Source organism: Chinchilla lanigera, unplaced genomic scaffold (assembly GCF_000276665.1).
Source record: "Chinchilla lanigera isolate Chin_1 unplaced genomic scaffold, ChiLan1.0 scaffold00028, whole genome shotgun sequence".
NCBI lineage: Eukaryota > Metazoa > Chordata > Mammalia > Rodentia > Chinchillidae > Chinchilla > Chinchilla lanigera.
Window position 1 is genome coordinate 16935413 of NW_004955429.1, and position 22461 is coordinate 16957873.

Here is a 22461-nt window from a genome sequence, read left to right on the forward strand (position 1 = left end):
CAATGACATCACTTGCTTTAGCTACAAGCAGGTGGTAACTGTCCAAAACCTACTCCCAAGTCTCAAGGCAGACCTGCTTCATTTCACCACAACATGCCGCCTAGACCCTGCCTGAACAGGTTACTTCTTCAGCCAAGGCGTAGCTCCATCTCAAAAGCGCCCACCTCTAGGAGGCGTGGGCTCCGGCACAGAAGTGTGGAGATGTGGCTTCCATAGCAACCCGGCTTGTTTCTCCGCCACACAGCCAGCAGTGCTCTGGCTGCTGAGTCACACCCAGGGTTTTATTTGTGTCCCTTGGATAAAAGTGACTCAAAACTGTAGTTAAGGACTCTTCTCAAAGCTTAAGTAACGTCTTGCGTAAGAAAAAAATCTTCCAGGTGTATAATGAGTTCCCGCCTGTGTGAAAACAAAGCTTCATCTTTCCTACCATCATGCTCTTGTTGGCACTCTCGGCTGAGGTAAAATCGGAAAAAATGCTGAAGCACATCTTTAGATAAATGCTTTATTTTTTCTCAAAATGTTATAAAAGTTATTTCTTCTCAACACAGAGCACGTAGAGCTTTGTCAGTGTATCTGATAATAAGCAAAATCTACCTGAACACTGATCCACTTTTACTGACATACTTTTAGCACTCAATTACTGTTCTTCTTGCCTATGTTAGCTCTTTGTCCTAGTCTTCTGCTGTGACTTCAGGGAACACCCCCAACACCATGATCTGACGGGGCCTGTACTTTCTTACTTTCTGTCTTCTACAAAGAGGCAGTGCTCAGCAGCAGGAACCTGACCTGGGGATTAAGTGGCCTGCAGAGAAAGGATCCTAAGCCCCAAGAAGGGCCAGGGTGCAGGGTCTGGTGGGTGAAGATGGATAGGTTACCTCTACCCGCAAATGTCCCAGTGCTTCCTATTAAAGAAAACAAATTTATCCCATCTCCAAAGATGGAAGAACAGGAGTCCCAGGGCAACTCCCTGGGCTCGGGTTTGTTGAACAGTCCTGGGAGGACCCACCTACAGCGTGACCTCAGCTTGGCCTGAGTCCATCCACCTTCCAGACCAGGAGCACAGGTCATAACTTCTCGAACGGGAACAGGTGGCCGGCAGCCTCTTTCTTTGCCCTTCTGGTCTTCCTGGGGCACTTTAGCTTCTGTTCTTCCTCAGCTTCTCGGTTCTGAGGCCAGGAGGCAGCTAGGACCCTGGCTGCCTCTGCTTGTGAGCTGGTCCCCTCCTCATCGTCGGACAGCCCACCTCCTCCAGCTGTGTGTGGAGCTGCTGCATCGCTCTAGAGGGGAAGGAGAGAAAAGCAGTCAGGTAGCTCCTAGGAAGTGCCTTCCAGGAGCTCTGAGGTTCCCAGCCACTGCAGCTGCTGCTTCACTGTGACCTCAGGTGTGGACACAGTGGTTATGTCGGGGTCTGCCCGGACACACAGTGCTGAAGGACCTGAGGTGGCACCCCTGAAGGCAGGCACAGCTGTGTAAGGTCATGGCATGTGGCAGCCCGGCGCCTATGAGATATAAAATCAGACCTACGGGCTTGCAGGACAGAAATAGCTCCTAAGGGCAAGCAGTGGGTTGAGGTGGGGCCTGAACAGCACAGGGCACTTCTGCTGGCTTTCACATCACCGCCTTGGGACTTGCCTGTTCCAGAAGGGAGCCCTTGAGTGCTGTCACATTTATACCTGTGTGTGCAGCCTGGCCTGCCGCATGCCACAGGTGCTGTGAGGTGACCTGAGTGGGGATACAGGGCTGAGTATGGCTGCAGGCGTGGGGAGCCCACAGCTAAGAGTGCAGCTGTCTACGCCTTGCTGTCAGCAGGACCTGGGCAGTGACTGTCTCACCGCTGCTCCGCTGTGAAGGCCATACACTGACCTGGGCCCCGTAGCGCCGCTGTAGCTTCTCCCTGATGAGCAGCCCCCGAGCCAGCAGCTTCCAGTTCCCCAGGGCCCGCTTCTCCCGTTTCTGCAGTAGGAAGGAAGCAGGAGGACGCGTTAAGCACTGCTGTTGTCGGGAAACAGCAAGGCGGAGCCGGAGAATGCCTACAGCCAGCCACGCAGGTTCGGTGTGAAGACACAGTGTCAGTCACACCAAGCTGCATTTTAAAAAACTGCTGTCGTCTGGAAAATCACTTGAAAGCCACCAATATAAAATCCTCTATTTTTAGTGGGCAGAGTCACCTAGGCCTTGGGCTGAGGAAAGAGACAGGAGCTATAGTCCCTGGAGCAGGGGCCCAAGATGGGGAGACTGCAGAGCACATGGCCTCTGCCACCTGCTCTCCCTGGCCTACGAGTGGCCAGAAAGGGAAGTACATCTCCAGGTCCCCCCACCCAGTCACATGCCAGCCCCATCCTCCCACTCCTCCCCACCGCTCACCTCTTTCTCCTTCTTCTCAATGAGGGCCTGCTCGTTCTCCCAGGCAGTCAGGAGCACATCCCTAAACTCCTCACAGACAACATAGCCGTCGGTTCTGTGGGGCATGACACGATGACTTCACCTGAGCCTGCTGCCTGCCGGTCCCACCCTCCCCTTCTTGGAGACAGGGGCCCCTTCTGAGCACTTGGGGCCCTTGTGGGTATACTGGGCCAACCGGGACAGCCAACCTGGCAAGAGCAGGCGTAGGGAGTCCATGCCACCTCTCCTCCCCAGCCTGCCTAGGAGCCAGAGAGGGCTCGTCTGCAGTACTGCTCCACAGGACAGAACTTAGAAACCAGGAAGGACAGGGTCACCACCTGTGACCACCCAAGGACAAGCCGGCATCCAGTGTTCCTAGGGCACTGGATTCACTGATGCTATGACTCAATGGGACCCACAGTAAGTCAAGGCCTATAGTTGCCTTTACTACTTAGAGGGCTGCCTTCAGATCAGTCAGGCCTCGACGCAGGAGCCCCTGGCCCCAGGCCTCACGCACACAGCATGGCAGTAGCCACCATGGAAGTCAAAGCCCGTGACGGCCGGGGCACAGTCGATGTTCAGCTTGCGGGCCACGCGATGCAGATTGGGCAGGTGCAGCTGCACACAGCCGACGGGCATCATGCTGGGCAGGAAGAGGTACACGTTCCCAAACTCATTCCGGGGCACCTGGGAGGGACAGCAGGATGTGAGCACCTGGGCAGGGTGGGCCCGGTCCCCACCGCTCCACTGAGCCCTACCTTCCCATCCACTGCCAGAGGGGGCTGGTACTCCTCTGTCTGCCAGCGGCCGAACAGGCCCAGGTCATTCTGGTCTTGCAGCTGGGGGTCGGCGAGCCGGGCTTTGCGGGCGCGGTTGGAGAAGCCTTTCACCATCTGGCCAAGCACACAGCCATGGCTCACCAGGAGGCCCTGGGTCCTGAAGCCCATGTCACCAGGCCTGAGCACCTCACCAACCCTGGTGACAGGCCATGAGCGGGGTGGCACCTCCTCACTATCGTCTCTAGCACTGGCAAACAGACACTGATACAGCGCTGCTTTCAACAAACCCACAGGTCAGGTCAACTGCACAGCATGAAGATGGCCCAGGAGGCACAGCCAGCGAAGCAGGCTTGCTCACTGTTCAGGGACAAAAGTGGACCCAGTGGTGACCCACTCAAGGAATCAGGATCTACATATGCTAAGAGCCAGGATTTTTTTTTTTTTTTTTCCAGTACTGGGAATCAAACTCATGACCTCATGCTTGCCAGGCAGGCGCTGTGCCGCTGAGCTAAATCCCCAGCCCGTAAGAGCCAGGATTCACACCCAGGCGCCACCCGACTGTCCTTCAGGACAATTGGTCTCTCTCACCAACCCCATACCGCCTGGGACCCCGGCTTGCTCCCTAGCAGCGTATGGGCCACAGCCTGGCGCCTAGGCCTGGTGCAAGCTTTCTCCACTGCATTCTTTGCCTCTTTACCACCTTTCACATTAGCCCACTGTGAGATCAGCTCCGAGCCCCATTGCAGCAGGATGTGGTCTGCCATGCCAACCATGAGTGACAGGCAAGAGGAGGTACAAATTGCACAGGGCAGAAGCAAGCCTTGAGACTCTGGACACAGCTTGACAGGGAAAAGGCCAGCGCTCCAGCCTCACTAGCGCCCCATGTGGAGGATGCTCGCGGGGCAGGCTGTGCAGGTGGTGTCAGATCTACAGAACCAAGACTCACTGGAAAGGGTGCCAAGAGAGGACAAGGCAGGAGGCGGAGCAAGGGGAGTCACAACAAAGGATGGATCTAAGTGGCCCGGAGTTATTCTAGAGCTGTCTGTGATGACAGCTGCAGTCTCGTGGGGCCGACTAGTGGGCAGTGCGACCACATGCACTGAGGAACTGACAGCCACATGCAGACAGGATCACGAATAATACGAGCAACTGTATTTACAATAGCTTGGTCACCCTCACAACACGTCCCACACAGTGAGTCCTAGCACTGTGGACAGGGCGGACCTTCACTAGCGAGGTGAAAAGATCCCTGCTTCTGAGTGGTGGCGGTGGCAGCTCACTGCCCAGGGCAGTGGAGTGAGGGTCTCAGGTGCGACAAGTAGCACCGCACACTTAGCACTGACCCCCAAAGACTGAGGTCCTCTGCCCCTCAGCTCCCCAGTGTCACACAGCCCCAAAGGAGAGAACACGTCTCCAGGACCAGCCACGCCCTGTTGGCTTGACCGAGCCCAGTGTCCTGAGAAAGGTCTGTGGCACCGCAGAGGCGTCTGTGGGCCGCTGCCCTAACAGGCTGCATCACCCCCGGGGGGAGGATGCCTGCTGGCTCTGCCACTGAAGCCTGGACGACCATCTTCCCTTCCTGAGCTCTGGTCTCCGCGTCGTGATCCAGGCCTCCAGTGCTGAGACCCCACAGGGCTCACACACATGGGGGCACGCGAGCACCTGACTGGGGAGTGTCTGTGTGGCACACGCGAGCCTCTCACAGCCAACCAGCACTGCAGCGCCACCTACGCTCCCAGGAGAGGCTGAAGGTTACACTCTGGTCTCAGTTTTTTGCATGTTTTGGGAGGTCCCTTTTTACAAGTTCCTCATTAATAATACCATTTAAATGCTTGCCTCCTCCTCAAATCCTGCTCAAGCCAAAACAAAGCACCGGGGCTTCCTGTCACAGGTGTGTGCCCACAGCCCCTGCCACCCTCCCTGCCCAGCTCTGCCACCTGGCTGCAATGCCGTTACCTTGTAGGGCACCTCGCCGAGCCGCACCACTCTTGCCTGTTTCAGCCATGTGTCCCTGGAGTGCAGGGTATGCACACAATCCCTGCAGGAGGCAACACACGGAGACGAAGGACGAACTCAGCCCTCACCCAGCCTGTGGGCAAGCAGGACCTCCTGCCTCCTGTGACTTGTGGCAGAGGGGACAGCACAGCCCTGAAGACCCTGCCCCCCACAGCCTTGCTCGGGTCCCGGGACAGGCCCTGCTTCTAACACACCCAGACGAGCTGTGTCCACTACAATGCCCACTCTGTGGAGAGCACCTCTGAGGCTCAGACCACCTGTCCGTTTCCAGGTCTCCCTGTCCTGTGCCACCCGAGACGCCCAGTAAGAGCTCCCTCCACAGCCTGTGGCAGTGAGGAAAACCCATGCCTCCCAGCAGTGCCTGCCGAGGTTCTGATCCACTAACCACCATGCCTGGGACAGCTGGCAGGAGTAAGAGACGCATGGACACTCACTCTGACAGGCTAACGAAGCACCATGGGATGAAGATGCATGCATACAGAGCAGGCAAATGACTGGTGGCCACAGTGATCACAGGCGGAGATCCACCGGCTCCCTCTCCTGAGCTAAGAGCCATGCTGCAGCCTTGTAAGTCTATGCTGTAGTGGGGCTCTGCTCTGCAGTGCTGTGCCAGGCTCACTCTTCCTCGGTCTGCACCCCACCCTTCTGGGGGAGGCACTTGGCGAGCAAGGGGTCAAGCGCGCACAACAGCCCAGCTGAAATGCAGCACCTCATGATGGCAGCATGGAATCCAGTCTGTGCCGCCTCCCACTGAGTGGCCCTCTAGAGCCTCCTCATCCTCACTGACCAATGAGGGATAATGAGCCCTGTCCTTCCTACCTCCATGGCTACCATGGCTGCCCAAGGGCAGATCAGGCCTCTCTATCAACATCATCCCTGTGTCTGAGCATGAAGGCTCCACCCCATGCTGCCCTAGCCTGACCATCCCTGAATCCCAAAGAACTAGTAAAGCCATGGTGGTGGTCCTTAGGAGGGAGAGGGCAGGGCACGTCTGACAGGTGCCCCCCATATTCCTGAGGAAACAAGGCTTGGACACAGTCCTCGCAGAACCAGTGTCCACATCTGGCCCCTGCACCCGCAGAATGGCTACACAAACAAGCAAGAGTCAGCATGGGTGAGGACCACGTGCACCGCTGCAGGAGTATAAATAGCGCAGTTGCAATGGGAGTGGCACAGCAGTTCCTAAAACATGAACCAGACTGCCTCTGACCTGGCGAAATCTACCCTGGACACTGTATATTCCCAAAAGAACTGAAGCAGGGACTCCAACAACATTCACGCAGCGCGATTCACAGCCCAAAGGTGTAAAGAGCCCAGCGTCATCCCAGGAGTAAACAGTGTGCTCCACTGCTATGTCCAGCCTTAGGGAGGAAGCAAACTTTGACATATGCTACAGCACAGATGGAATGTGGAGCAAACAGCCAGATGCTCCGCAATACCACGTAGGAGGTCACCAGGGCAGCCACACTCGGACAGGAGTGGACTGGCAGGAGCAGGGGCTAGAAGGGGTGGGACCTGGACAGGGTTGAGTCTGGGAGGGTGAAGACCTTCTGGGATGGCAGTGCCAGCTGTATACATGAATGCACTCAGTGCCACTGAGCTATGCACTGTAAAAATGGTGAAGCCTACACGTTACGCTGTGTTCTGCCACAGTAACAAACCGCAGTCTACCCCAATGCACTGCCACTCATGTGGTACCTCCCAACTTCTTCCAGCTACTTCTCAAAATCCCTCCATCTATTTTTATGTACACTTATCTCAAAATTACATCAACACCGAAGTTTTAATTTTGTATGTATTTTACTCCCCCTCAACCGCCAGTCCTAGGGATTGCATCAGGGCTTTTGCACTGAGCTACATCCCTAGACCTTTTTTCATTTTTTAAATGTTGAGACAGGGTCCTGCTAAGTTGCTCAGGCTGGGGCTAAACTTATGATCCTACCTCAGCCTCCCAGAGTGCCGGGATTACAGGTGTGCACCACACCCAACTCCTTTTTCTCTTATTCCTCTTTTCTGGTGATTACTTTTCCCTGTGGAGTAACCATCTTTAAGTGTTCCGCTCAGGGGCATTAAGTACACTGGCAATGCCGAACCACCATCAGACCATCTGTTCCCAGAGCTTTCCGTTACCCCCAGCACCCAGTAAGGCACGCACTTGTTCTAACCACTGAACAGTTCACCCCGAGCAACACTCAGGCGGCATGTCTGTTTGTGTACCATCTCCAAGTGTTCCCTGGGCTGGTGTCATTTCAACCAGTCCGTTCTGCATGAGATACACTAGTAGTTGTTGTTTTTATATTCCCTGTTGTAAAATTAATGAGACAAAAAGCCATTTTTGGTCATCCTGTATTTAAATAAATGGGCTGGTAGGTGGTTAACTTTTGTGCTCCAATTCTTCACTCCTTCCTTCTGGTACGTTAACTTACATTTGATGGGTGTGTTTTCTGTTGTCTTCAATTGTACCTGTCTTACTTCGTCTTCTGCAGGGCTGGTATAAAGCCCAGGCTCACACATAACCAGCCCCACCTGCCTCACCTTTCATCCCGCACTGTCTCTGCTCTTGCCTTCACGGCACACACACAAAACGACATGACAGCTCCCTCTGAGTGCTGCTGATGACGAGATGAGATGAGCCCACACCTCCTGCCTACCTGGGCCTGGCCCAGCCCAGGAAGAAGATGCCAAACCCAGCTGGCCACTGGGAAGCCATGTAGTGCGCCGCACACACCTGGAGTAGACAGCTTCACCTCGGCAGTACCCCAGCACCGCTGCCGTCTCGGGGTAGATGGCCTCGTACTTCAGGAGGTGTCTCTTCAGGGCGTACAGTGGGTGGTTCTTATAGGTGCCAATGGCAGAAGGCAGAGGTTGGTCTAGGTGCTTTGCCTGAAACTGAGAAGGCCGGACAGGCAGTGCTGAGCACACCATCAGGAGTGGGGAGCTCTGAGGTGATGACCTTAACCTAACTTGCTCCGGCCACACAGGGCAGGCCAAGGTTTCCAAGCACTATTGACTAATGCTGTAACTGTAGCCTGGCCATGGTGTGGCTGAGATTAACCAAAGCTAGGAAGAATTAAGTGAATTAAGAAAGTCATCTGACTGATTTCCAATCCTCAGACTCCTGAACCAGCCTGGCAAAAGGGCTCTGGTGGAGATTTCAGAGAAAGCAGGCCATGAGGTGGTGAGGCATTTCTCAGTGAAGTTGCCTGTGTCATTACTGCTCCCACCATGTGCTCTCATGGGATGTGGAAATGTGTGCGACAACCCCCATGAGCTCTTCCCTAAGGGTTCTGATCTTAGTGGGCACCCACACCCCCTCGACCCACATCTGTTCACCAAGCTCCCCTGGAAAGCCCAACGGGAGTAAGGCCTGGCCTTTGGAGTGAGCCACTGCCAACAGACACCTGAGGTGGGTCAGAAAACCATGCTCACAGTTTCTGTCTAACGTGTCACTACTAAGTAAGAGGACCAGGCCCTGCCAGAGCAAGGCTCGTGTGGGGTAAGTACACTGCCACGGGCACTGCTATGTGAGCCCATATATGAATGTGCACCCCACCCAAATGTAGCTGCCCTGCACAAGCAGCTCATGTCCTTGCCTGGGTAGGTGGCAGCTCTAGACTAGTGACAAGGCTTTTATGTGCTGCTTCTTGCTGGGTCCCCGCAACAAACTGGTGGGACTCATTCCAGGTCGCCCCTTACCAGGAGATAAGTATCTGTCCATGTGTCTGCGCACACTTGAAGGCAAAGGAGTAGCCAGATAGTGACAGTTACTCCTTCTTTCATTTGCTATGTGTTACATGATTTCTATATGTTCTTTTTTCAGTACTGGTGATCAAACCCAGGGGTACTCTACCATTGAGCTACATCCTCAGCCCTTGTTAGTTTTTCTTTTGAAACTGGTCTTGCTATGTAGTCAAGGCTGGCTTCAAACTTTCTTTTTTTTTTTTTCCTCCGGTACCGGGAACCGAACTCACGACCTTGCGCTTGTCAGGCAGGCGCTTTGCCGCTGAGCTAAATCCCCAACCCCATGGCTTCAAACTTTCAATCCTCCTTGCCTCAGCTGCCCAAATAGCTGCGATTACATGTGTGGACCACCACACCTGGCTGACTTGTGTGAATTACTGTAAAGTCCCAAATTCATACCTCAGTAATAACTAAAGGTACACAGCTTTTAAAGCCACAGACAGTTAGGTTCAAATATTTGGCCACTTTGGGGCTCAGCTCTGACAGCATTTTACCAGAACATTACAGCAATGATAACTCAGCTATGTACTGTGACTGTGATACCTTCATGAGGTAGCACACTAAATTACCCAACACAGTGCTGGGCACACATGGTACTCAAAAACGGAAAGAAAAAAATCTCACTGCATCCTGGAGCCCCTGTGGCCCAGGCCTTACCTCTAAATCTTCCTTCTTTTCCCTTTCCACGAATGGGCTCCGGTAGGGTCTCAAGGTCTCGTCCCACCACTCAGCATCAACGCGGCATTTGCGGGTGGCCGTCATCCAGGCTGGGTCATACCGCTGAGTGACGTCTCGGACCCAGCCATTGCTGTCGATGCCCAGGACATAGGTCATGGGCTTGGTGGCGTATCTGTAACAGGCCCGGGGCTGGCCCACCACCCCGTGCACACAGTCCACACATATCCACTTTGCCTCCTTCTCACAGAACACTTCCAGCCACTGGTCTATACCGGCTGCTTTCCCTCCTGCCTCTTCATCATCCTGGGATGCTTTCTTGCCTCTTTTACTTCCCAGAGAGCTGCAAGATGCTGAGCGCTGGCGGCGGCTTCCTGGCTGGGTCTTGGAGTCACTCTTGGAGCCAGCCTTCGTGCACTGTGGGGCACGGGTCCTCCTCGGCCTGGGAGGGGCAGGTTCAGACCCCTCCTCAGAGGACTGATGGGCTTCCCCGCTAGAAGGCACAAAGTCAGAGCTGCTGGCGGCGGAGTTGCTCCCGCTGTCCTCTTTGTAAGACACCCTGAGGGCCCTGCGCTGGGCCCGGCCACGCCGAGGCTGCTGGGGCTGCTGCTCACTGGGCCCAGCTGCCTCTCCCTCACTGGAGGAGGGCTCTCCGTGCTTCCTGCTGCCTGCGGCTGTCTTCCTCCTCTTCCCCTTGGTGCCTGCCTTGTCAGGGCCCCTGGAAAAGGCTTTTCCCTGTCTGATTCCTTTACTGGTCTGCAGTTCGGGCTGGCTCTCTGGAGTTTCACTGGAAGTTCCTGGGGCATCTCCAGGATCCTTTGTGGCTCTATCCTTAGGAAGTTTTCTAACCTTAAGCAGAAAAACAAAACTATTTTTTCTTCCTTTTTTTGCGAATCATATCACAGATCTTATAATTTAACAGGGCTAAGTCATGAGGTAGAGAATCAGTGTACCAGGCTGCCCCAGGTCACACAGGCTGTTGGCTCCCCTGTAGCAAAGGGTTAGGTATGCACTAGCTAAAGTCTATCACCCCTCAGATGAGGCCACAATACTGTTCCTTTTCAAACGATTCAGAAACAGACAAATCTAGGTCTGATTTCCTGTTCTGTCTCATTTCTTACTGACCTAGGCAAGCTATTTACCTTGTGAGTCTCAACTTCCCCAGCAGTAAGAACACCCATCTTACACACGTGCATTATACAAACAAAAGCTTAGGAACTCACCTCAGCTGTGGTTGTAAGAGTACAGCCATTATTAAAATCAACCTCTGCGCTGTTGAGCTTCAGATGAAGCCCACCCGAATGAGACAGCACTGGGCCTCCTTCCTGGAGTGCCTTGAAATCCAGAGTCCCCACCTCTCACTCACTCTGCTGATAAGGACAAGGTGACTTCTCTAGCTCACAGAACAGAACCACAGCACCCAGAGCCAGACCTCCTGGGGGTACGGTGCGCAGCCAACCTTGGGGTACTGCACACCCACTCATGTCTGCACCCCTCTACCACAGGGTAGGAACAAAGCCAGTTGCAAAGAACTCAGGCTCCATGAATGTAGCTCTTACGAATAAATACCCTCAAAAATATGGCAGCAACGAAATACTTTTTAAGCTTGATGAATTTTCTTCTTTCTTGATCAACTGGGCTTTTTTCTTGGAAGCCCATTTTCTTCTTTCTTGATCAACTGGGCTTTTTTCTTGGAAGCCCTGAGAGCCTCACCTTGGCCAAAGAGGACTTCAGAGGAAGGGGCTGCAGAGACAGCACCAGTCGGGTCAGGAGCTGCAAGGCACGCAGAATCAGCAGGAACATCTGTAAGGACAAGGTGTGGCACGTCTGTCCCGAGAAAACAGGAAACAACTTAATTCAATTTCGCTGGCTACTTGTTTGTAACAGGGCAACAGGAAAGGTCAAAACAACCAAACTATCTTGACCACCAGACACGGGAACTTTGACACTATTAGAATTGATTCTGAGATTATCTTCATAGAAAAATGGAAAATGTTCACCATAGAACTAAAGTTTTTTTTTTTTTTTCGTTTTTCTCTGGTACCAGGAACCGAACTCATGACCTTGCGCTTGCCAGGCAGGTGCTTTTGCCACTGAGCTAAATCCCCAGCCCCTATTCACCATATATTAAAGGAAAGGAAAAGTTAAAATAATAGGATATGATCATAATTATATAAGAAAAATCATATATGATTAAGGATACGTATATTTGGAAAAGGATCCACATGCTGTGTTATAGGTGTTTATGGTTTTTTTTGCCTGAGTACCTATCTTTTGATTGTTCTGTATTTGATGTATAACTAAAAGAAAATACAATGAAATACCACTTTGGAGGGACAGGCAGGAAATGTCAGTATCATCAGATCACACATGTTCTCTGCTTCCTACTTTCCCCACCTGGACGCTGCAGTTGTAAGGACAGCAGCCTCCTTGGGGTCTGGAGCTCCACACAGCAACAGTGATGACATGCTCAAGCAGAGCTCCCCACGCAGGTCCAAGCACACTCATCACTTACTCTGTGCAATGGTTTTGATATAAAATCTCCCCCAAGCCTCCTTGTGTTTGGAGGGTCACTGGATCGCAGGGGTGTATCCACGGATGAGGTATGGCTGAACGCAGCGTTAGGAGGTGAGGCCTGCTTGGAGCTGGTCACTGGGTGTGACCCGGGAGGCTGTGTTCTTGTCCCCGCTCCTCCCTCCCCTCTCTGCTTCCTGGCTGCCACGGGTCAAACACCTTTTCCTCCTCCAGGCCCGTCTGCCATCCTGCTCCTGCCTTGGAGCCAGCTGACCACAGGCTAAAACCGTGAGCCAAACAAACCTCTCCTCTAAGTTTCAGGTGTTTTGTTCCAGCAATGGGAAAGCTGACTAATATACCATGATACCCTGGAAAGGAAGTTAGAGGTGAAACTCAGAAACAGGAAGTAAAGTTAGAAGCCACATTATAATTTGAGAAATAATTATTTTGGGTTGTTTCTTCTGGAATTACAAAGTATGAAGGTCATGAAAGGTGAAGAGAGAACAAAAAAGCATCACAACCTGGAGGAGACTGAGGTGAGATGGCCGCTACATACAACACATGTCCTGAAACACAGCAGGGACACCACTGGAAACACAAGCCGCCCAACGGATGCCCAGAGTCTGGTCCTGTGGCACCCACAGTAACGTCTTCGTGTCTCAGAGCACAGCTTGGCACAGGAGCCCAGGCTGAGTCTGGATAGCTGAGTGTCAGCCGCCAGATGAGTGAGACAGACTACTTCACCTGTAATTACCCTTGCCTTGTCTGCTTCCCAGGACTACGAGCACGACATAAGAGCAGGGTGTGACAGCACTCTGGAAAACAATCTGCTGCTGCCCAAGCACTGACGGTCAGCACCTTTGACAAGCACTCTATCAGCGCGCACTGCTGAGGGGGAAAAAATCAAGTTATGAAACCACACAATCCCTGCGCCAACAAGTTAGATAATCTAGGAGGCAACAGAGAAATTCCTAGAAGCACATCAATTTCCCAATGTGTCTCAAGAAGAAAGAGAAATCTGAATAGACTTCTAACAGTAGACTGAGTCAGAAATGAAAAAAATCCCCAACACAGCAGTCTGTGACCACATAACTTCACTGCTGAGTTCAACAAACAGTTGAAGAATCAACATCAATCTTTCATGAAGTCTTCCCAACAAAAGGGGGAACACTTTCTAACTCCTTCCATAAAGCATCATTATTCTAGTACCAAAGCTAGATAAAGACAAAGTAAGAAAACAGCAGACCAATATAACTTATGAATTTAGATGCAAAAATCCTCATCGAATTACAAGCAAACCAAATCCAACAGCATGCTAGAAGGGGAATGAACAAGTGGGACTTCTGGGAATGCAAAGGTGGCTCAACATAGAAAAACTCATCAATGTAATACACCACCCTGCTAGAACAAAAGGGGGAAAAATTACAGGTCACCTCAGTTAACACACAAGCAGCACTTGACAAAACCCAGCATGCTTTCACAATACAAACATTCAGAAACCAGGAACGGGAGGGAACTTTTTCAATATGGTAAAAGGCTTTGATGAAACCACAATGGTGCAAGATTGAAAATTTCCCTCATCTTAGCTTGGGAACAAGGCAAAGATTCAGTGAAGTCCCAACCCGAGCAATTAAGCAAGAAAAAGAAACAAAAGGTACGCAAAATGGCGAAGAAGTAGTAAAATTATGCCTACTCACAGAGGAAATGATCCTACACGCAGGATGCTACTACAGCCAGGAAACAAATCAGCACACTGTGGGTGCAAGGGCAAGAAAATATTCAGCTGTTTCTAGGAAGCAGGGGTGTGGCTCAGGGTAAAGTACACATTTAACATGTGAGGCCCTGGGTTTGATCCCTACCACCACAAAACAAAACAAAAACAAAAACAAAAAAAGAAACAAAAGGGAAAGACTCGTCTCTATACACCTGCAGTGAGTGGTCTACAAAGGAAATTAAAAAACAGTATCATTTACAATAGCATCAAAAAGAATAAAATACCTAGGAAAAATCACAACCAATGAGATGAAAGCTAGGTACACTGAAAACTACAAAACATAGCTGAAAGAAATTAAAGACATAAATATAATGACTGATGTCATATTTATGGACTGGAAAAATTAATACATCTGTTCCTCTTTTTTTTTTGTTTTTTTTTCTCCGGTACCGGGAACCGAACTCACGACCTTGCGCTTGCCAGGCAGGCGCTTTGCTGCTGAGCTAAATCCCCAGCCCCCATCTGTTCCTCATTTAATGACCTGTTTAACATCCGTCTGGACTTACAACTGAAGCATGCTGTGTGGACTTATGACCTGGTGCTCGGACTTAAAACTTGTCTTTTTCTTTTTTTGGTACAGTTCTGTACATTTTGTTTATGAAGCCTCAATGTCTCTTGTTTTGTACAATATACCTTGTTGATACAGCACTGTAATTTTTCCTGTTTGTAATATACAGTACAGTCCTATAGTTTATGTTCTGCTATATATTACAGTACTGCATGGAAGTGTTATGTAAATAAAAGCAGTTGAGGTTTCCTTTGACCATTTCTTTGTGCTGAATATTGCAATGTACATACTATATACAATTCCTCATTTAGTGACCAATTCATTTAATGACCTAGCCACAGGACACTTGGTCATTAAATGACTGTCTGTACCAGCCACACAGCAAAGTTGCCCAGATGAATCCACAGACTCAATGCAATCACTATCGAAACTCCATCAGCTGCTATCACAGAAATAAAGATGCAGACCATCAAATTCATGTGCAATTCCAAAGGACTCCCACAGCCAAAGCAATATTGACCATGAAGAACCAAACCCAAAATAAAGGAGGAAAGGTTGATTGTAGCTCACATTTTTGTCGAGGTTTCAGTTCACAGTCAGCTGGCTCCAAGGCAGGGTGGCATGGCAGAGGGGCATCACAGAAGAGAAAAAGTTCATGGCGGCCAGAAGGCAGCAAAGCTATGAAGTAGCACAGCAGCAGCAGCAGAATCAAGAAACAACCCTTGCTTAGTGTAGGTAGGATGCAAATTAAGGGTGGGGCACTCTTAATTCTAGCCAGAAGGATGCCAAACCAATTAGTGGACTAATTTAGTAATCCTACACCCTTGGTCTCAGCTTTACATACTGTAGAACCAGCACCTCTAAAAATCCCCACCTATGAACACATGAGGCTTTGGGGGGACATCTAGACACAAGCCGTAACACCAACCATGAAAATAATACAACGAATAGTCAAAACAGTGGTCTCTTCCACAAAGAGTGCTGGAACAACTGGATGTCCACTTGAAAGAATCGCTAGGAAGCAAATATAGGTGCCAGTCTTCACAACTCTGGATTTAGCAGTGAATTCTTAGATATGACACCAAAAACACAAATGACAAAATAAAAGTAGGTAAGCAGAACTTTGTCGAAACAAAAACCTCTTGTGTATCAAAGGGCTTCACGAAAGACAACCTCCAGAATGGCAGAAGACATCTGCAAAGCAGCGCAAAAGGCTGTGTAAGGCGTACTCTCTCTTCAACAAGCTGGTGACCTAGCTTAAAAGTGGCAAGGGCCTGCAGAGAAATCTCTCCACAGTAGACACACAGCTGAGAGAGCGCCCACGGAGGATAGGCAGCCTCATCAGTCATGGGAATGCAGATCAGAATCAGAATGACAGCCCCGACACCCACTAGGATGGCTGGAACCAAAAACGCAGACTGTGAAGAGGGTGGCGAGGATCTGGAGGACGGGAACCCTTGTTCACTGCTCGTGGGGCTATAAATGGGGCAGCAGTTACAGGAAGCAGTGTGATGGTGCCTCAGAAAGTTAGACAGTGTATCACGTGGCCCAGCATCTCCCAGGTATATTCTCAAGTGAACTGAAAGCAGGGACTCAAATAAATGATGTACAGATGCGCACTCTTCACAATAGCAAAGAGGAAGAAACCACCTAAGATGTCCATAAATGGATAAACAAAATGTAATACACACATGCACTGAGATGTTATTCAGCCACAGACAGGAGTGAATTACTCATACACTGCAGATGAACCCCGAAACCATTATGCAAAGTGAAAGACAGAAAGCCACACATGTTGTATGATTTCTTTTACAAAGATAGCCAGATTAGGAGAATCCAGAGAGCAGAGAGCAGACTGGCTGGTGCTTGCCACACAGGCAGGAGGAAGGGATGGTGACAAAGGTGTGTTTCAGAGGTACATGTACGGTTTCCCTTGGGGTGGCACAAACGTTTTGGAAATGGACAGAGGTGGTTGGTGGTTGCACAATTCTGACTATACTAAGTCGCCACTAAACTTGCTCTCTTTTCAAAAACCTGTAAGATCCCACACTTCTGTGTTTAAAAAAAAAAAAAAAAGAGAACAAATAACATACACACAAACACATAGGAATAAACTTGGGAGGACAACCTTAAATCTTAATGCTTTTCTCTGGGTGGTCGTATCTCAGCACTGATGAGTCAGATACCTTAGACTCCTCAAAGCGGAGTCAGAAGACCAAGACACTGGTCATTTGACCCTGACATACGTAAAAAGTCTGGTCTCCGTCTCCAAGCGGGGAATCTTGGGGCCCCAAATGTAAGTACACAAATCAAATGGATCTTCCAGGGGTAAAATCAACTTTCACTACCATCAGTTAATAGCACCACCCAAGGGCTCACTTACATGGACCAACTCTTCCTCATCCCGCGCAGAGTAAATAGCGAATCTCCTTTCCAGAGTGGTCTGCAGGCCGGCTTGCTCAGGCACTGAAAGGTCCGCATTAACAGTAAATGTTCCGATGAACCTGGGGAGAAACCAGGCATGCCCTGAGCAGCGGTGAGAGTGAAGGGCAAGTTCTATTTGTTCACAGCCAAGACAACCAAGGGAGGGTTGTCGTATCGGGGTGGGCCTGCCTGGCTCTGCTCTTCAGAGCCTGTGGGGCTAATCCGCAGCAGCACTGAAGTCCCACCCAGACGCTGCCTGCTGGGGTGCCGCCTAGCCTCCCACTTGAGACCAGGGCTCCGACTCCACATGCCTGCCTGGCCCTCCCTGTACTCCGCTGCCTGAGCTCTCTTCTCTTTTCCAGAGGTGCCCCCGCCTGAGGCACTCCCCAAGCACCTGGGCCAAGCTCCTCCAACGCTCTTTATTTATTTTGGTTTTTTTGGTTTTTCTCCGGTACCGGGAACCGAACTCACGACCTTGCGCTTGCCAGGCAGGCCTCCAATGCTCTTATCTCTGCCCTGGACACCGGGCCTTACCACTTCACCAGGCTGGAGAGGAAGCCCGAGTCCACGTCTTGAGGAGGAACCCTGGTGAAACGAGCTGGGACAATGGAGAGGCCAATGGCTAGCAGGTCTGGCTGCCTGCAGACACTGTTTCGATAGAAGCCATTTGCCAGGAGGCAAAGCAGGTGAACCTGCAGAGGGAAAGAAGGGAAGGAAGGCCGGGAACCAGCTGAGGCTGCAGGGCTATATAAGAGGTTTGCAGGCAGCAAGTACTTAGTGCCACACAACGAGGTAAAAACACCAGCGTGAACCATTGTGCAGGACTGTATCTTTGCCCCCTCCTCTCCGCATACTCATTCCTTCAAATAAATCATCCCATCTCCAAGCCTGACATGTATACTCTTCCTCTGGAGGCCTTGTCCAGGTCTGAGGATTACTATGGAAACACGCAGCGTTGGGAGCCGCTCCACAAGGTCAGGGGAAACGGGTGTGGGGAGAGAGCCGGACACACAGGAGCAGTGGATTTGGGGAGGACGGGCCTCAATGACACTGTCTCCACCTCAGGGTGCATCTGACCAACTCCTCTGCCACTGCACAACCCTGCGCCTCCGTCCCCAGCACCCCAGCGTGCCTCAGCCCACTGCAATGATTCCGAGGTCTGCCCCTTCCCATGTACACCTTGTCGTTTTCCTGTCAAAGTTGGTCCTCTTTCTCCGTAACAGTATTTTCATTAATGCTGCTGCCCTCCTTCCCTCAGGGAAGCTTCAAACCTCAGTCATCTTGATTCTTCTTTCCTCATCTCCAGCCCCACCACGAGATGACAGAGCCTGGGGCGCTGCATTTAACCCCAGGCTCCGGGAGTGGGTGTTCTACTCCATCGAGCCTGTGGCAGCCGTAGGCTCGGTATCTCTCCCACCCGTGCCCACCCGCCTGCGCCATACACCTTCCTGGCCTCCCACTCGCTCCTACACGAGCCTCCTCAGCACCTGAGACCGCCGCCAGCTTCCCACTGCTGAGCACCATCCCAGCTCCTGTTCTGCAGCCCTCTTACCCCTCCGGTGAGCCCAGCTCCTCACTGCAGGAAATGCGCTTCACGCAGGCTGGGTGTCCCTTATCTGACATGCCTGTGCCGCAAGTGTTTCAGGGCTGAGACTTTGGAATATCTCAATAGACCCCGACTAGATGAGCATCTCTAATCCCAAGCCAAAGATCAAAATGCTCCAAAATCCCAAAATGCTGGGACTCAAAAAGTGTACGTTTTCTTTTGAGTCGGGTGTGGTGGTACATACCCACAAGACACCAGCACCCAAGAGGCTGAGAAGGAGGATCTCCATGAGTTTGAAGCCAGCCTGGGGTACATAGTGAGTTCAAAGCCAGCCTGAACCACATAGCAAGACCTTGTCTCAAAAAAAGGGAAAAAAGTTTCCAGTGTTACAGCATTTCAAATTTTGGGACTGGGGATGGTCAACCTATGCAATTCTCACTCCCCGTAAGAGGACCAGGTCTGTGTACAAGTTCAGTACCAGCGGGAGCTAAAAGCACAGGCTTTCACTGCACTCAGAACTGAGCTTATTAAATGGCTGGAACAGGAGATGGGAAGCGAGTACCTGCTCCTCAGCCCTGCTGCTTGTCAGGCACTGCACCGCAAGTTACTTCACACACGACGTGGCCTAAGGCTCACAGCGCCCTCCAAACCGGGCAGCACTATCAGCTCCTACTTCACAGCTAAGGCAAAAAGCTGAGAGAGAATGAGACACATGTAGTGAAGGGCTGGGGATGCAGCACAATGTGCAAGTCTTGGGTTCGCTCCCTAATACTGCCAAGAAAAGGAAAAAAAAGCCAGCTGCCAGGGTTATCTTGCAGGCGGCAGAGCCAGAGGTAAGGCGTAGGCTCAACTGACTGAGCACCCAATTCTGTGCCCCGCAGACAAATCCTGCCCTTCCATCCCTTTCCCGCCCCATCCTTACCTTGTGTGTGTTCTCGCGGACTTCCTTACTAAAGCGTTTCATCATCCTCCGAAGATAGGTCTCAAACTCTATTTTTATCTTCTCCCTGCAAGGCAGAGTGAGAACTTGAGAATGAAGTGGGGGAGTGAGCCACCCCATGTCCCTGGTCATGCCTTCTGTGACATGGAGCCTAGACCTGCTGTCCTGCACAGACTGCGCTACCAAGCAAACCTGCACATCCTTCTCACCTGCAAACCTGAGCTGGGACTTCACCAGGCTCAGGCTTCTATCCGCACCACCCACACCTCAGACACGCCTTGGAGCTCACCTCCTCCAGGAAGGCTTCTCTGCCCACCCTCCAGACTGCCGACTCCCTTCTTGGGAAGCACCACCTTCCTGTTAATGGAGGATACTTCCAGGGCAAAATCTTTCATCTCAAGGAAACCTGATGCTTCCTGAATGACTGGGATCATCTCCCCCCTCTCTGCCTTACAGTGGTCTCACGACCACTGCTGGGACTCAAAAAGTGTAAGTTTTCACTTAAATTAAATACATCTCCCCCCTCTTTGCCTTACAGTGGTCTCACGGCTACCAAACAGGCTTCATGCTACATTTTACAAGCTATCGCAGAGCCTGCAGAGGTCCTGGGGATTCTGGAACAGACGGAGGCCCCTACCATAGTGGGCACTGTCTCGAGTCCTATAGCAGAAAGTGCTGGGGAAAAGCATGCATGCCGCTGAGTCCACTAACTGGCTGGGTGGCTCCTGCAGTGTCACCTAAGCTCTGTGCCCTGGCTCCTCATCTCTGGCGCTGCACTGACGACTAGGTAAGACACCGATGACCCACTGGCACACAGGAGAGGCCTCTCTCACCTCCACCCCAGCCAGGACAGAGTCTAAAGTGAAGCCCAGGTGCTCCCTCTGGATTTCCTGACTGACCACTGTGTATCCAGCTGTGTCCTCTGTATGTTCCTCCCAAGTTTCCACTGAGTGTGCCTATGGCCCATGACTCAGAACAGGAACCTGGAACCTGACTTGGTCTTACCTTCTTTCTCTCGTTTTCACCTGTTCTGGCGTTTCGATCTCTATCTCCACTGGCTTCAGAGGCAGAACAGATTGAGAGGCTGAAGTTCCTCCTGCATCACCGGGTGCAGGTCCACTAAGTTCTAGCAACAAAAATTTTTAGAGATCAAATAACAGTAACAGTAATAGCTAATACACTGAAGGAGATCGAGGTTCTGCTGGGAAGAAGTAAGGAATGGATTTAAGGTCCACAGTGGCGAGACTACTCATACCAGGCTCTGAGTTCCCAGGCAGGCTCTGTGCTAAGTGTGCTACATTCATTCATCCCATTTAGCCCTGACAGTCTTCAGATGAGGGAACTGAGACATACTGAGCTGAATTAAATACAGGCCTTTGTCAACACCCACAAACATTTTTTTTTAAACCAAATTAAGAACAATCTCCTACTGTACTTCTACAGTAACACTGACAACAATTTGCTTTGCCTAGAGTTATGTTTTAGCTGTCTGTCTTCCACTCTCAGATAGAAACCTGTAACTCACAAGGAACACATCTTTCTCAGCTCATCACCCTGCCCCGCCAACACAGCTTGTACCACTAATTGTAAGAAACAGAATTTACCTGCCTGGATCTACCTGGAGACTCTACGAGCAAAAACCCTTTTAAAGAACTCTGACTAGAGGGCAGGACACCTCTCACTGGCAATGAATGCATCAATGACAAAACTGTTTCCACATACAGGCTCTCCTAAAATGAACCAGATTTAAATATCTAAGCATTAAAGCAGAAACATTAAATCTACTGAAAGACAGAATAGGTAAAACTCTTGAAGACACTGGTATAGGCAAAGACTTTATGAATAAAACCCTGAGCACACAGGAACTACCAGAATCAACAACTGGGGTTTCATTTTATTAAAAAGGTTTTACACAGCAAAAACTATCAACAGAGTCAAGAGACAACCTACAATCTGGGAAAAAATGTTTGCCAGCTGTTCCTCAGACAATGACTTACTATCAAGAACATATAAAGAACTCAAAAAAAAAATCACACCTCCCAAATTAAGAGATCCAATCCAAAAATGGGCATCTGAGATGAATACATACTTCTCAGATGAAGAAATACAAACAAATACATGAAGAAATGTTCAGTATCACTGGCCATTTGAGAGATGCAAATTAAAACAACACTGAGATTCTATCTCATCCTGGAAAGAATGGCTATTATAAAGAAATGAACCAACAACAAATGCTGGAAGGGCTGTGGGGAAAAAGGAACCCTCTCCACTGTTGGTAGGAGTGTAGACTTGTGCAACCACTGTGGAAATCAGTGTGCAGAATCCTCAAAAAAGTAGGATTAGAGGTCCCATTTGACCCAGGTATTCCTCTTCTGGGTATTTCCCAGAAAAATTATAAACATTATACTACCATGATATATGTGCATGTATGTGTACAGCAGCACAATTTGTAATAGCTAAATCTTGGAAACAACCCAAATGCCCATCAACCAAGGAATGGATAAAAAAAGATGTGGTTTTTGTATACAATGGATTATTATTCATCCATAAAATAGGATAAACTGGAGACTTTTATAGGTGAATGGATGCAACCTGAGCCTATACTTATAAGTGAAATAAATCACTCATACATGTAAGTATCGTATTGTCTCCCTAGTGTGAGACGGTGAAAGAGTAAGATATTATAAATGTATACTAATTCTGGAAATTATGTCCAAAGTTTTTGCTTCTTTTTCAAAATGGTTTTAATGATTTAAAGTCTTTTGGATTTTCATAGAAAACTGTTATCTTCAAGTGTTTCACCTTAAAATGTTTCTTGAAATTTGTAATTTCTCTGTAGTGTTTTCTAGTTCTCTGTATACAGGTCTTGTAAATTCTGGGGTGAGATTTATCACTATTTTATATTTTAATACTCTTGTAACCGAGGTGTTTTGTTTTCATTTGTTACCATGAAGAGGAAGTACAGCTGCTTTGCTGTACAAAGAAAAATAAAATGAAACCAGGGCTTCTAGGAGAGAAAAGGTTGATTTCAGGTCTGGACCAAGAAAAGGAACAGTAAACCTGGAAAACCTTGTGCTAGAAAGCAGAAATAGCCTCCAAAACTATGAGACCCTGTCAAAAGATGCAGTGGTAGTACCAGCTCAAACAGAGCTCCAACTACTC

General features: G+C 50.1%; 1 protein-coding gene across 1 annotated transcript in view; it reads right to left on the bottom strand.

Annotated features, from left to right (window-relative positions):
* Positions 1-488: 488 nt before the first annotated feature.
* The window catches only part of Xpc (xeroderma pigmentosum, complementation group C), a gene marked incomplete in the record, with an annotated part of 32385 nt that continues 10412 nt past the window's right edge, over positions 489-22461 (bottom strand). The window contains 13 exon segments of the mRNA XM_005387261.2: positions 489-1277; positions 1864-1953; positions 2365-2458; positions 2900-3069; positions 3141-3275; positions 5118-5199; positions 7906-8066; positions 9576-10442; positions 11307-11396; positions 16773-16893; positions 17348-17505; positions 19282-19366; positions 20305-20425. Of these exon segments, the coding sequence (XP_005387318.2) occupies positions 1065-1277; positions 1864-1953; positions 2365-2458; positions 2900-3069; positions 3141-3275; positions 5118-5199; positions 7906-8066; positions 9576-10442; positions 11307-11396; positions 16773-16893; positions 17348-17505; positions 19282-19366; positions 20305-20425 (2387 nt within the window).